This window comes from Diadema antillarum, unplaced genomic scaffold (assembly GCF_040938485.1).
Source record: "Diadema antillarum isolate AM-2024a unplaced genomic scaffold, OU_Dant_1.0 scf00000026, whole genome shotgun sequence".
Classification (NCBI taxonomy): domain Eukaryota; kingdom Metazoa; phylum Echinodermata; class Echinoidea; order Diadematoida; family Diadematidae; genus Diadema; species Diadema antillarum.
The window spans coordinates 1515100-1530335 of record NW_027270915.1 but is presented as its reverse complement, the minus strand read 5'-3'; the positions used below and the strand labels follow the sequence as shown (position 1 = coordinate 1530335).

Here is a 15236-nt window from a genome sequence, read left to right as displayed (position 1 = left end):
ACAGATGCCATAATGCTTCAAAAGTGAAGAAAATGGGGCTGAAAAGCCTGTTAAGCCTTTGGAACCTTTAGAGTCATTGGTTTTGATAATCAGCCATATGTTGTGGAATTGACTTTCATATTTATTCATTGTTTATGTATCATGTTTAGATCACAATTTTCTGTTGTCCAGCATATCAGGACCAATTGTGAATTAGTTGAAGTTGGATGAACTTGACTATCTACATCAATTTAAATGGATAAATGAGGCCTGCTATGATTAGGAAATCATTCCTTTACATGCTCTCATGTAGTTCATAGTGTATTACTCTCACTCTATGAATTATTTTATTCATTATATCTTTATATAAAGAGGGGCCACAAATACCCCAACCCACGGGGAAAGTATGGCCCCACAAAGTCATTAACTTAATTGTAATTAATATGCAAACGGAAAGTTTCAGGTTTATACTTTCTTTTGGATATTATAGGTATATTCATTGACTGTATATTTGCTTAATTAGAATATTATTGAACTTTCTATTAAATTGTATTAAAAGAAAACATGAAAAAGGGGGCCAAATTACCCCAGTCTCCCCTAGGCTACTTTAGACTATTCAAGAAATGGAGTCAACAGGAATCTATTTTTACAAACACCGGTTCGTAAAACATCATAGGTATAATTAGGTGATTAGCATAATGTAGAGAAAAGTCCAGAAGATGGTAAATAAGTATAGGTTGTGTTGCTTGAAGTTCAAGTGGTTTGCAGGCACAAACCCTCGTTGGTCGTATGAGTCTGCGGTCCCAACGGGTGAGTACATGTAGTCTTGGCGCAGACTCCTTTAGAACAACAAGGGTTTGTGTCTGCGAACTCGGGGTACAACCATGAGTCTAATGCCATCTCGTCTAAACCCACTTCGTCTACTACCAACTCGTCTACCAACCATTTTGTCTATATGCCAATTAGTCTAATTGTCATTTCGTCTACTAGCCATTTTATCTAATGTCCAATTTGTCTAAGTCACATTTCGTCTAACACCCATTATGTCTATTGACCATTTCGTCTATTAATCATAAGGTCTATGAATAAAATAGTCTACAGCTCATTTTGTCTAATAGCCAATTGGTCTACAACTCATTGTCTAATAGTCAATTAGTCTAATAACCAGTCAGTCTACTCCCAACTGGTCTACTGCCAACTGGTCTACTCCCAATTGGTCTAATCCCAACTAGTCTACACCCAATTGGTCTACTCCCAACTCGTCTACTCCCAATTGGTCTACTCCCAATTGGTCTACACCCAAGTGGTCTACTCCCAACTCGTCTACTCCCAACTAGTCTACACCAACTGGTCTACACCCAACTTGTCTACTGCCAACTCGTCTACTGCCAACTCGTCTACTCCCAACTGGTCTACTACTAGTTATAGTTTTTTTTGTTATTTAAAGGACAAGTTCACCTTCATATACATAAAGATTGAGAAAATGCAGCAATATTAGTAGAACACATCAGTGAAAGTTTGACGAAAATTGGACTATCCGTTCAAAAGTTACGAATATTTTAAGTATCTGCGCAGTCACTGCTGGAAGAGAAGACTACTGCAGTGTATGAATAACTTAGATGTCACATGCGTACAACAATATAAGGAAAATATAAAGAGAATTTCACAAAATTCCATCTGTTGAAAAAAGTATACATTCCCCTGACTCGTTACCGACAAATGTTATGGGTAATATTATTCCCCCTGCCTTTAGAAAGAGGCAAGTCAAGTGCTCTTTTATTATGCGAAAAAAGTGAAAATATGTTGAATTTTCTTTTACATTTTCTTTATACTGTTGTACGCATATGACTCACAAGCTGTAGTAGTCTCCTCATCCAGCGGTTCCAAGACAAAAATTTTAAAAATTCATAACTTTTGCATCGATTGTCCAATTTTCCTCAAACTTTCACTGATGTGTTCTACTAACATTGTTGCATTTTCTCAATCCTTATGTTTATGAAGGTGAACTTGTCCTTTAAGTCTATTGTTCATCCAGTTTCTTTTTTCCCAGTGAAATAGGTTGAACGCTCTTGGTGCCCCATTTGGTTTAAATTTTTATGTTCTAATTATGACATTTTTTAAGGAAAAAAAAGATAATGTCACAGTGTGACAAACTTGCTGTGTTATTTTTGTGGTGGATGTGTAATTTATATCAGAAGCAATCATGCAGCATTTATATGTCCAAACTTCAACACTCCATCCATTCAACTTTGACAGTGATACACAATCATAAGTATGGTAAAAATGAAAAGGAACACATTAGAAGTACATTATCAGTATTCTTTGAGATTCTGTCTGCCACGTACTGATGTATGTAAACGGTTAAATGCAACACAGTACTAGTATACGCGAGCATCCGGTGTCAATCCATCCAACTACACGCCCACATCGCGCGGATCGTTAGTACCTTCACTAGTGTACCAAACGCAATGAAAATCAAATTACACTCGTACTGGATAATTCCTCATTCGGGATCCCGCCAAGATCGCTGCATGCATGCCCACGGAGGTACGGGTGGACTGGGGTGGTCGGTCGAAATGTAATTCTGTTTCGTATGACTGACAATTCGTTTGTGATGGAGTATTGTAACTGAGCTAGTTTATCATTATTTAGTTATTTTACGGCCAAAATGTAGACTGGATAGTCATGTCTCACCATTGATTAGTATGTCTTTATATTCAGCATGTACGGAATAATTAACAACTAGAATAGTCTAATATTGATTTTTGTGCTAATCAAGGGCAGGGTTTAATATGAATAGTTCATGACAGTGAGACGGACTGGACACTATACAAAGTGGTATATTCATTATTAGCATGACCAGATGGAAATGATCAGTTTGGGTAAATTGTTGAGAGTAAAACTATATCAGTTGGGAGTACACCAATTGGGTATCAAGACGAGTATAGACCAATTGGGAGTAGACAAGTTGGGAGTAGACCAATTGGGAGTAGACCAATTGGGAGTAGACCAGTTGGGAGTAGACCAGTTGGGAGTAGACCAATTGGGAGTAGACCAGTTGGTAGTAGACCAGTTGGGAGTAGACCAATTGGGAGTAGACGAGTTGGGAGTAGACCAGATGGGTATAGACCATATTGGGTATGGACAAACTAAGGGTTGGACGATATGATAACTAGACAAAGTGAATGTAGACTAAATGACTTGTAGACGAGGTAGGAGTAGACTAACTAGTAGTAGACAAAATAGATATTAGACGACATGGCAAATATACATTGTGAGTGTAGACGATTTGGCTGTTAGATCAATTGTTTTGTAGACGAAATGCTCCTTAGACGAGTTGGGTATTAGACAGTACGGGTAGTGGGCAAAGTGACTATTAGACAATATGGGTACTGGACAAAACGAGTTGTAGACCAAATGGGTATTAGACGAATCGGTAATAGACGATATGCCAGTAGACCAATTGGAAAATAGACATAGCGGCTGTAGACGAGGTCACTATAAACCCAACCATGTAGGGCCTACATGACGTACGTGGCCCCGATAGCAACTCGTGCTGCAGTTGGAACTTAATATTCTCATAGAACAGCCAATCAGGAGGCTGTTCCAGATTCTTGCCATCACCACGGCAACTGCCATTCCAATTAGCTATCATATCAACTTTTATGAAATTGGGTGCAAGAAAAGTAGACAATTTTTGTTTGCTTGTTGTTATTCATTTGTGTTTTAGATGAGAAATAAACCAGTATCGCAGAAAACTGGCTTTCTAGTTTGCCATCTATCAGAAAAAAAAAAAAGAGAAAATGGAAGTACAAGTATCTTTATAAGAGGTCACTATTATTATTATTATTATTATCTACATCTTCCAGTCGAAGTAGTGATTTTTGTGATTTGCGAGAGTAGGCTATACTGTGTAGGCTAAATTAGAAGTTGCATCAGTGGACGCACCCATGCTGTAGAAACCTATCCTACAGTAGTTTCCTCATCCAGTGGTTCCAACAAGAAAACTTTAAAAATTCAAAACTTTTGCACCGATTGTCCAATTTTCCTACAACTTTCACTGATATGTGCTAATAATGTTGCTGCTTTCACTAAATCCAAACTTGGTTCAGTGATGACAACATGGTAAGCTGTACGAGGCTGTCGTATCATTATTGTGTGAGTATTCGCATGGTATGATGAAGATGCGACTGAAGTAATGATTAGCATAAAAAGATGCCACATGCTTTTGGTAACTGAATCATCTAGATCATAACATTCTTGATGTTTTGCTGTCAGACTATTCATCTCATCTGCCAACAACCTCAAAAATTAAGATTTTGCACTGAAATATCATACAGTCACAATTCTGTAAATGGTAGCAGTATGAGTCATGAGAGGCATACCAAGTGGGCTGCATGATTTGTGGCCTGTGTGATCTGAAGGTGTTGGGCTTGTGTCATGCCAGCACCTGGATGTACAGTAACTCCTACTTTTGACTTCATTTTAAAAAGGTAAATTTATGTGTATCAGTATTAAACGTGAATTTCTCCCCAGCTACTTCACATGCTGAAAAATAAATAATTACAATATAAACAAATAAGAAAATAATAATAATATCGTCTGTTGAGAATGAGAAGGGAGTTAAGTGGTCTTGAACAATATGGGTTTTGAGGCAACTGAACGCCCTTATCATTCTCAACCAACGATATTAATAATAATAATAATAACAATAATAATAATAATAATAATAGTAGCAGTCTCGAAGTCTTTGACGCCACAAGACAAAGCTAGGCAGAAAAACAAAGAAACAACAAAGACAACAACTTCCCATGTACCTTACTTTTATTACATGATCCCTCCATCTGAACTGTGATAATGAGTACAGAAATTCATCAACGATGAAAACAATATCAACCTTGAAATTTACTACGTCTACAGTAAACTTACAGCTTACATTAAATTTCATTCAACAAAACTACGGTTTAATGATGTTTGATGCATCAAAATTGTGAGCCCTGCACACGCACACGAAAGTTCTTTTCTACACTACATGCATTGAATGCCAGTGACAATTCGCAAAAATTTCATGCCGTGAATTTATCATGATTTGCATTATCCACATTCACTTTATATACGGTACCCTAGACAATTACAGACACATTTATGTAGAACATATCTATGTAGAAATTTGATTTCTAGAACAAGTTCTTTTTGTGAAGGCAAAGTTTGTAACACTCCCTCATGGATCATTTCTGGAAACTTGAAACCATATAAAAACTCAGTATCACGTGCAGGTGTCGTGATAAATTATTTTTCTAATTGGCTGATCAAAGACACAAATATTAAATAATCTGACTCAATACCTTGAAATCAATGTGGTTTTGTACAGCCTGATTGTAACTTCTTTGCTGTTTCAAATAAAATGATAATGATCAGATAATTATTTTATGCAGTTTTTCATCTCTCCAAAGAGTTGAAATTCACTGACATCCACTGTTTTAAAACTATTCATTCTCTCAGAAAGTCACATCATTTGCACACCATTAACATATTTTCCATTTCTTCAGAATGACTGAAATCTTCATATGTGCCTGAATCCAAGACTACAGCATCTTTTTGTACTCTCTACGTGCACCTTTTACAAAACCAAGTCATACTCATACTCATCTCTTTTGTATCATATAGTGAAAACACAAAAAGAAGGTTCAATACAAAACTTTAAATTATTGCTTGACACACAAAATTTCACAACCGGATACAGTAGGACCTCAATTATCCGGCCAAATCGATGATTTTGCAGATGCCCGCTGTGGGTGGATAATCAATGTCCTACTGTAATGCATTTTAAAAACAACATTGAGTCGACAAGAAAAAACATATTTAAATCATTTGTCTAAAATACAGCCAAGACTGGTACACTTTTTGCACATCCTGTTCAGTATAAGTGGTGGGGGTTAGTGGAGTATATTATTACATTCCTCTGTTACCGTGTTCCTTTCAATGATAGTACAATGGAGTCACTGAAAGGCCCCAAACTGCCTGTAGTAGGCCAACACTCCCTAAAACGGCTGAAACCACAAATCCTTGTTTAAAATTTATGGTCCCGCAGTCTGAAATACAAACATTTAACATTGGTGTGCTTCCTTCTACATGTTTACTCCTCTACCAGAGAAAGTCTGGAAAGCTATACTAGCTATTCTCCAAATTAATAGCTTTATATGACAGTAAAACAGAGATTTATATAAGTTTTGTGCAATTTTGGTTACTCATGTTAATTGAGATGTGCATGTATTTCACTTGAGATATTTCCTCAACCTCACACTCTACATTTTGTGATATAACTCAGGGAGGATCAAAAGTACTTATACGCCATATATTTAAAGGGACTGTACAGTACTGGCTGAGGTGGGGATTCATGTCTTGAACATTCGTAAGTGAGCTAATGAGAAACCTCTTATGAAATATGAAAGAGCATGTAATTTAAGAAGGATTCAATGTTTATTTGATGAAAATTGGTTTTCAAATGGCTGAGATATCAAAAAAAAGTGATAATAATAAAAGGCGACAAGCCACAACTTCATTAAGGTCTCTTTGTTTCATCTTGTTTTTGGATATCTCAGCCATTTCAAAACCGATTTTCATCAAATAAACTTTTGATACCTCATAGAATTGCATGATCTTTGACATCTCATAGAGTGGATTTTTAATATCTCGCAAAACGTTAAATGCTAAATCCTCACCTCGACCAGACCTGTACACACCCTTTAATGAATTTATTCTTTTAGTGAGTCATGACTTCACAACAATTTGCATTCATGCTGGGATCAGAGTTAATGTTTTCGTACAATCTTAAATTCCAGGAATAATACCCAACTTTTATGAAATTTGCAAAAATACAATACCTTCAAGATAAATGGTGCATACAGTATAGCAGTCTGTCGCTTAGATACACAACATTTTTCAACACTCCTATGAAATGCATAGGGAGGCCAATGTAGGAAAACTTTGATTCTTATCATCTTGATGGTACCCAGGAGCAAAACAAGGTGAATAGAAGAATACATTCCAGTTTAAAGCTACATGTAGAGCTCTTCTTTATAATCACTGCATGAGATATTGAAAAGACAGAAGCTTTCTGTAGCTCTGAGACCATGCTGCCTTATCTCGCAAACAATATACCAACATTTCACACATGTAGTAAGTCAGTAGTTCTACAATAAAAAACAAACAAAATGAAACAAATCACTCTGAAGGTGAAAGGACGAGGCACTCAAAACTTTGAATTCATGAAAGTGTTCTCAATCCTTTTTCTTATGGCATGAAAAGTACAGAAGTCTTGACTTTTTAATCTAAAAACTCAACTGCACTGTCAAATTGTCTGTTGAGAATGAGAAGGGTGCTAAGTGGTCATGAACACTATGGGTTTAGTGGCAACTTAACGCCCTTATCATTCTCAGCCGACGAAATATCCTCTAAACTTTTAAGACTTGGTAGCGAAAGGAAACGTGGGTGGTGTGACTGAATTGATCTTCATACGATTTCCCATCAGGGAACATTGGAAAACCATGAATAGAGCTCATCAGCGAATATGTGCATAAAGGACTACACTCATTTGTAATGGTCAACTCCAGTCAAGATTGTTTTTTGGCTGTGTGTTTGCTAACAGGGACATACCACATGTCCCAAAAAAATTACAACAGGACCCTCCGCAATGATAACTTTAAAAATAGTGAAACAATTCAATTAAAATTTCAGGGTATGAGACTATAACTTATTACCCATATCTTGCTGAAAACCCCATCCAATTTCTTCAGTGGTCAAAGAGAAATTAGGATCTATTTGATCACGTCAGGAATCCCTTCCCTCCAAGCTCTGCCCTTTGTGTTCACACATTAATATGCAGTTCCAAAAGCATCAAAGTGCTAAACTTGGAAGAATCACATCCACAACACGCTTCACAGCGATTCACATTTCTCTGTGACCACTTAACCAAATTGAATGGGGTTTTCTGCAAAATATAGGTAACATGTTATATTTTTAGACCTTGATATAGCATTCAGACAGTTAAATCATATTTGAAGTTATCATGCAAAAAAACCAATAGCAATCTTTTTTTTTTTTTTTTGGACATACTGTAGAAAAATCTGTGATAAAGCTAGATGCAATTCATAAAGGGAGTTCTCTATTATATCCGAGCTGGGCAAGTCTCCCACTCCATGGCATCCCAATGGTACCGGGTCTTTAAAGTTGTAGGGAAGAAGAACTCCTTCAGAACAGGATGTTGCCTGTCCAGTACCTCTCTCAAAATGAATATACCAAGGCAAACTCCACTGTAAAGGGAACTCTCCTATAATGATATAAAACAGACCCCTTGCCCTCCAGGGCATCTTCTACCACCATAGGAACATGGGCGGTGCAGGGCGGGGCAGGGTGGGGCAGGGTGTGGTCAGGCACGCAATGAACAAGGCCTTCTTAGTAGGCAAACCTCATCTCCTTGGTGTAGCCCAGCTTCTCCAGGTTGGGCATGCAGGCGTAGTCGATCATCGGAGGCGGGCCACACATGAGGATGAGCGTGTCGTCGCCGGGCGGCGGCATGTGGGCTTTCAGCATCTCCTCGTTGACAAACCCAGAGCTGTACTCCCAGCCTAAGTGTGATTGGACGAGAGTAAGGGGGGGGGGGGGGGGGGGGGGAGAGATTAGCACCTGCACAGACAGAACTCTAAGAAGAATTTATTATAAAGTGCACTTCTGTTACAACGAACACAGTTATAACGCATTGTCAGATAGAAGGAAGTAAAAATTTATGTCCCAAAATTATATATGTGTACATCTCTTTCGCTATAACAAAATTTTCATAGAACAAAAGAAAGAAAGAAAAAAAGAAACTGCCAATCCGGAGAATGTCGTTGTAACAGGAGTTAAATCATCCATACTCAGGTTGATTTTGTTGATACAGAGTCATATGAAAGAAACAGAAAGAAGAAACTTTCACTAAAATCATACAAATTCTACATTGTATATGTTTTACAATATCAAAGTTTCAAACAAAGAAGAAAACACTTGTCATTTATCCCAAAGAGATGGAGCGATGTTGTCTTTTACCAGACAAGTTTTCTACTGGTTTACACTTTTAACAACCTACAAGAAACTATGCTGGTAATCAACAGCACACATGTCATTTCTTTGACACCTGAACAGTAGTAGGGTTGCATCATCACCGAATGTTTAGGAAGAATCGGAAAGCCAACTCCATTTCTCAAGTCTTATGTATGCAATCTCTTCTATTTACGTAGTTAAGTTCCCAACAACATGAGTTTCCCCGAACAAATTCGGGCATAAATCAATTTACCTCTTACATGGATACTCATGATGCAGGGAATAACTTTTCTACTAGAATTTAATTCACAGTTTTTAGCTAATGAACAACAATTTATATGGGATCCTGTACACTTCTATGGAAGGAAACTGCTACACAAAAGATAGCTTGTGTAGAAGTGGTGTAAAAATGCATAGCAAATTGCAATGCGATACTGTACGAGCTGAAATTGTCATGGTGGTTTTATTTTAGTTTTGCGAATTTCGCGAATCAGCTTTGAACCGTGAAAATAAGAACACGCGATAATAACAACGGGTGAATAACTAAGTTCAGTTAGACCATCGCAACCGCGAAATTAACAAAACGCGAAGATGTCCTCCAAGTAGCAATTCACGAAAATATCTGTACGCGAAAATTTCAGCTCGTACAGCACCAGGAAAATCATTCCCTGTAATGCACTCATATCTTCCAATCGAAGAATTTATGTGATCAGAACCAAGCTCTGCCCTCCTCATCCCCCCCCCCCCCCCCCCCCCCCCCCCCCCCCCTCACCTTCCTGGGGCCGGTCCAGGGTATACCAGAGGTGGAAGCGGTCTGGCTGATCCTCCTTCACCTTATCATTATTATTATTATTATTCCCTGTGATGCACTCATATCTTCCAAACAAAAAATTAATGTGATCAGAACCAAGCTCCGCCCTCCTCATCCCCCCCCCCCCCCCCCCCCCCATTCCTCACCTTCCTGGGGCCGGTCCAGGGTGTACCAGAGGTGGAAGCGGTCTGGCTGATCCTCCTTTACCTCCTCCAGCTCCTTGCGCAGCAGGATGTCTTGCTCCGTCTGAGCATGAAAAGGACAGAAAGAGACAAATTGGACAGACAAAGAATGAGGACAATATTTCATTACGAAATGACTACATTTTGTTTGTAACGAAATGACATTTCACTGACGAAATGACAATATTTAATTGACGAAATCACATTTCATCGATAAAATGACTGATCCCATAATGAAATAGGCCATGCGACACTTGACGCCCTATAGTTTTGTCATCACGTCTGCTGACAACCAAAAGGGCTTTTTTGCAATTTGGGGGTATTGAGTTATTGGTATGATGTTGTAGAATTTGATCTCCTCTGCATAATTGTGTCTGATTAATAAATTATTTTCATTTTTTGTAAAATGATAAAAATCAAAGCCTAAGGGTGCTATTTATCCTGTATTTGGAGCAACACCTTTAAACTTCCCCATTTTTGATAATATAGACTCTTTCTTTAATTTTAAAAAAAAAAAATGTTTTTATTTTCACTCTAATCTTAAGGGCTTTTTACACTTGTGTTTCTTAACCCCGGACTTTCTCTGACCCAGGACTATCGTTAGTCCCGTACCAATTTTTTCAGCTTTTTACACTCGCCAATTAGTCCCGTACTATCTCTTGTCTGGGGCTAAGGAGAAAACTGACCTTTTTACACTCGTATTTCTTAGCCCCGGACTTTCCAAACCACATGAATATTCATAATTACGCTGTGTACTGTACACGTACACGCACGCACCGGCAGCACTTGATTACCTCGTTTCTAATTGGTCAGTGAGGGTCGGACTTCGTCTCCGTCGCTTAGCCCAGGATTATTTTTTCGTTCTGTTTACACTCACTTGCTTGGCACCGCAATTGCGGTGCTAACCCCTGCTATTTTGCAGGGCCAGATAGTACCGTACTATCGGTGGGGCTAGCCCACTTTGGCAAAAACGAGTGTAAACAGAAAGTGGGCTAAGGATAGTCCCGTACCAACGGTGGGGCTAAGGCCCCCCCTTAGCCCCACCGTTGGTCCGGGGCTAAGCAAAAATTTACAAGTGTAAAAAGCCCTTTAGAATGTGATAGTGCCCTTCTGGCTCTCAGGTTACCATCTCACTTCCATGAAAGAATGAAGACCAAGCGAATGCAAAGCATTGTTGTCAGTGAAGTTGGAATCTCGCAAATCTATCTATCTATCTATCTGACTGTCTGTCTATCTATTTATCTATCTTTCCATCTATCTATCTATCTATCTATATCTATCGATCTATCTATCTATCTATCTATCTATCTATCTATCTATCTATCTATCTATCCTATCATCTATCCTATCAATCTATTATATTCATATCTCAAGTAAAGTCTCTTTATTCCATCTATCTATCTATTTATCTATCAATCTATTCATATTCATATCTCAAGTAACATCTCTTTATTCCATCCAGAAGATGGACACACCCAAGGTCACCCATGAGTCTGATAACCCACCTGATTAGCAAAGAGGAGCCATAGGTTACTCTCATCGTCGCTGTCTTTGAAGACGTGGCGGATCAGCTGGAGCATGGGTGTAATACCTGGTCAAAGGTCAGCAGAAAGGTCAAAGGTTAACAGCAAAAAGGTCAAAGGTCTACGGCACAAATTATATCCACACAGGTACTTAGTTTCACTATAAAACGGAAAGGTATTATTTACTGTAGAAAAACTCAGTTTGAATTTTTCCAAAATGTCTTTTTCATTCCAGTAGAATCTTTTACCAGATGTATAAATGATCCCCAAAGTAAGGCCTTTCTGCCTCTGACAAAGATACCGCTAGAAAGCTTAGGCCCCCTTCGACTCTATTTTACTCCACTAGTTCGCTACTAGTGCATTATAGGCAGTTTTTTTTTTCTGACAGCTATTTATTTCTACTTTATTCTTTTGTTTTTGTTTGTGTATCATACATATTTGTGCTTATTATGTCCATTTATGCATGCCTATCTAAATTTACCTTTCTTTTCCCCTTGGATTCTGTGTCTCTCCCCCCCCCCCCTTTCCCATATGTGCTTTAATTATTATCATTTTAATTTCTTTCATCAATATCATTATCATTATTAGTATTATCATTCTGTATTCATATTTTGATATGTTTGATTACTTGCATTTGTTTTTAGACTCTCACTTTCATTTAGTTGCCTCCTCTTGGTACACCTTATTAGGGCTCGCTGTTTGCTCAGGCCCCCCCCCCCCCCCCCCCTTCCCTTTGCTGTTGCCATTTCACTAGTTTCCTTTCTTAATCCCTCTGTTGTTCCTTATCTTGTTTGATGTTGCCTCCCTATTCATCATTTTCCTTCAATGGTCCCCCTCCAGGTCCTCAGGATCATTACTGACCCTCCTCTGCCTTTTGTCTGTCCACCCTCCTGCTCTAATCCCCTCACTCCCTGTTGGGCTCCTTGCCCATGACATCCTACCCTCTCCTTTTGTTTTCTTTGTTCTGTGTTCCTAGCCTGTCCCTGACTGTTTTTGTTGTGTGAAGTATCATGTGATTGCTTTCCCTGCCTGTTTGCCATTTTGCCTCAGACAAGAAGATTCTGCTAGGATCGAAAGCTCAGGCCCCTTTTGACTCCATTCTACTTTATTCTTTCATACATAATTGAGGTGAGTTCCAAAGAAGGCATTTCAAGTTGGTTCATGGCTGCTAAAAAAAGAAAAGAAAAGAAAAGAAATTTGAATAAATAGTGCACAAAACAGTGTGCTGGCATGAAATATAATTCTCACTCATGCATGCATGAATGGCTTTATAGGAAAGATTTTGAATCAGTCGTCACTTGAATGTGATGGCCTCAGTAAATTGAGAAGCGACTCACAGATGATGCGTGTTTCACTGCTTTACATACCTGTTCCTCCGGCAATCATGCCAATATTCTTGGCAGTCTTCTTCACTGGGGGTGACTTCTTATCCGGTCTGATGCTGAATGTGCCTGGATGTGGCGGAAAAGGGAACAAAGAATTAGGAAACTATTCCTTCCTACATGGCCTCAACTCGAAGGCTACTGTATACGCTATAATTTTCGCGTACATAAATTTTCGCGGATTGCCGCTGTCACACATTTTCGCGAGTGGTTAAATTCGCGATTGGGGGACCAGAGAAAATATGAAGTGGCAAAGAAAGTGTGAATTTTCAACTTACTAGCAAAGGAATGATACTAGTTATACACTGCATGAAAAAAACTTACCAAACTCTGCGAACTAGTAAGTTAGAATTCAACATTTTTGAAGTGCTTAAGTCCATCGCGCTATATTTCTGACGAGTGGTCTCCTTGCGATAATGGATTGGCTCTCTACAGTATTCGTAAGTAGACGTGGACGTGCGTATTCAAAACAAGCTTAGCCAGTATGGTCTGTTCGGTAAGCCGTGACATGGTATACTGTACTAGTACTGAAATGTTCGTATCATCAAGGCAAGGGATTCATTTTGGAAGGTAATATTTTCGCGTGTTGTTAATTTCGCGAAAAGCTCCCGACTCGCGAAATTCGCGAAAATAAAACCCCCGCGAAATATATAGCGTATACAGTAATTACATCTTCCTGTGTTTCCTTATTCCAGAAATTTCAACACTAATTCAATCCATTTCCTGGACCAGTTGCGAACCAACCATGTATTCTAACTACAAGTCCACTCCAAAATTGCTTCAATGCATATGGGTATAATCTATTTCATACATTATACAGGAGAAACTAGGTATAACGAACACTGCTGTAACAAGCTATTGCTTATAACAAGGAAACTTTCGAGGTCCCAAAGTTCCTTCCAAACATACTTCTTTAAGTCAAGAGATATCGGCTATAACAAGGAAAATTGCTTGGTCACAACTTCCTCGTTATATATCGGAGCACTGGAAGAAGCCTCGTCAAGAATGGACATTAAGTATAAGATTGTAAAACTGTTAGGTTTTAGGTATTTACCAAACAGCAATATCAACAGTCATGACAAACATACATATGATTTATGAACTGATGTACACACCCAAAGTCCCTAAACTTAATAAAATCTTCATCTAATTTTTGTTTTTGGTCAAGAAATCAAGAAGCGAAAGTTGTACCCTTTTCATTGAATTAAAGTGGTGTATTGGTTAACCAAATAAAGACCAAGGGATCACCAACCAAATCACCCAGTGTGATTTAATGTGAACAGATCTCTAAACAAAGTATAACTAATGGATCTCTAAAGAAAACTGAGCCCATGACGTATATCAAAAAGTTCTGGCTATCTTTGGTAGCTATCTTTGGTAGCTAGGCCTTACATAGCAGTGATCACAGAGGTACCTCCGGGAAGCCACCCTGGCCATGCGACCTATGTAGCTCGCATCACACTGTTATCATCCCACTGTTTTCTTTCTAAACACAATGTTATCCCTATCAACACTTCTCAAAATAAACATTTCCCTCATTACTCCAATATCGATGTCCTTAAGGAAAACACAGTCTCACAGCAGCTTTTGTTGAACTTCGGGAAATTGGAGTCTTTAAATATTTAAACTAAAAAAAAAAAAAGAAATCTGTATCATTACCACTTTTCATTATTAGCATGCATTGGGATCTGCTATACATGGTACAACTATATTGCAGCACTAATAGAAAATACATGTACTCAGATAACATATTGTAACAATTGAGGACAATTTCCATGTTCCAAAATTGTCTTAAAAGTGCATTCTGAATTTGCAGATGTGACTGAAACCGAGTGGCATTATAGTCTAGAGTCGTAGGTGGCTAGGGTGAATGCAATCATTCAAATTTCATACCTGCCAACATTTCAAGATGAAATATCTTACTAGTAGATTGCAAAAATCTTATTTTATATGCAAACTGAAGTTAAAAATCTTACTTTCAGTCAAATCTTCAGAAAATACACATGAAAGGTATATCTAAATATTTTTTTTTTAATCTTTTCTCTGACAGAAAATCTTATTTTGCTATTTTTAATGTAAAAAATCTTACTGAATCTGATAAAATCTTATTAGTTGGCAAGTATGAAATTTGTATGGATCTCTTAATGTTATTCCACTGTTTCAACACCACTGAAAGGTCTTTTTCAAGAAAGATTATTTTGAATTTTGAATCCTTTAAATTTTTTTAGATCACAGAGACCACAAGATTCACCGAAACATCAGACAGCAATCGTTAAGACCC

General features: G+C 38.1%; 1 protein-coding gene across 1 annotated transcript in view; it reads right to left on the bottom strand.

The window, feature by feature from the left end:
• Positions 1-6494: 6494 nt before the first annotated feature.
• LOC139734577 (NADH-cytochrome b5 reductase 3-like) overlaps positions 6495-15236 on the bottom strand; it is a 32629-nt gene continuing 23887 nt past the window's right edge. The window contains exons 6-9 of the mRNA XM_071645357.1: positions 12941-13024; positions 11556-11641; positions 10015-10114; positions 6495-8606 (exon numbers count right to left, since the gene is read on the bottom strand). Of these exons, the coding sequence (XP_071501458.1) occupies positions 8434-8606; positions 10015-10114; positions 11556-11641; positions 12941-13024 (443 nt within the window). The 3' untranslated portion in view covers positions 6495-8433. The remainder of the gene's footprint in view (positions 8607-10014; positions 10115-11555; positions 11642-12940; positions 13025-15236) is intronic.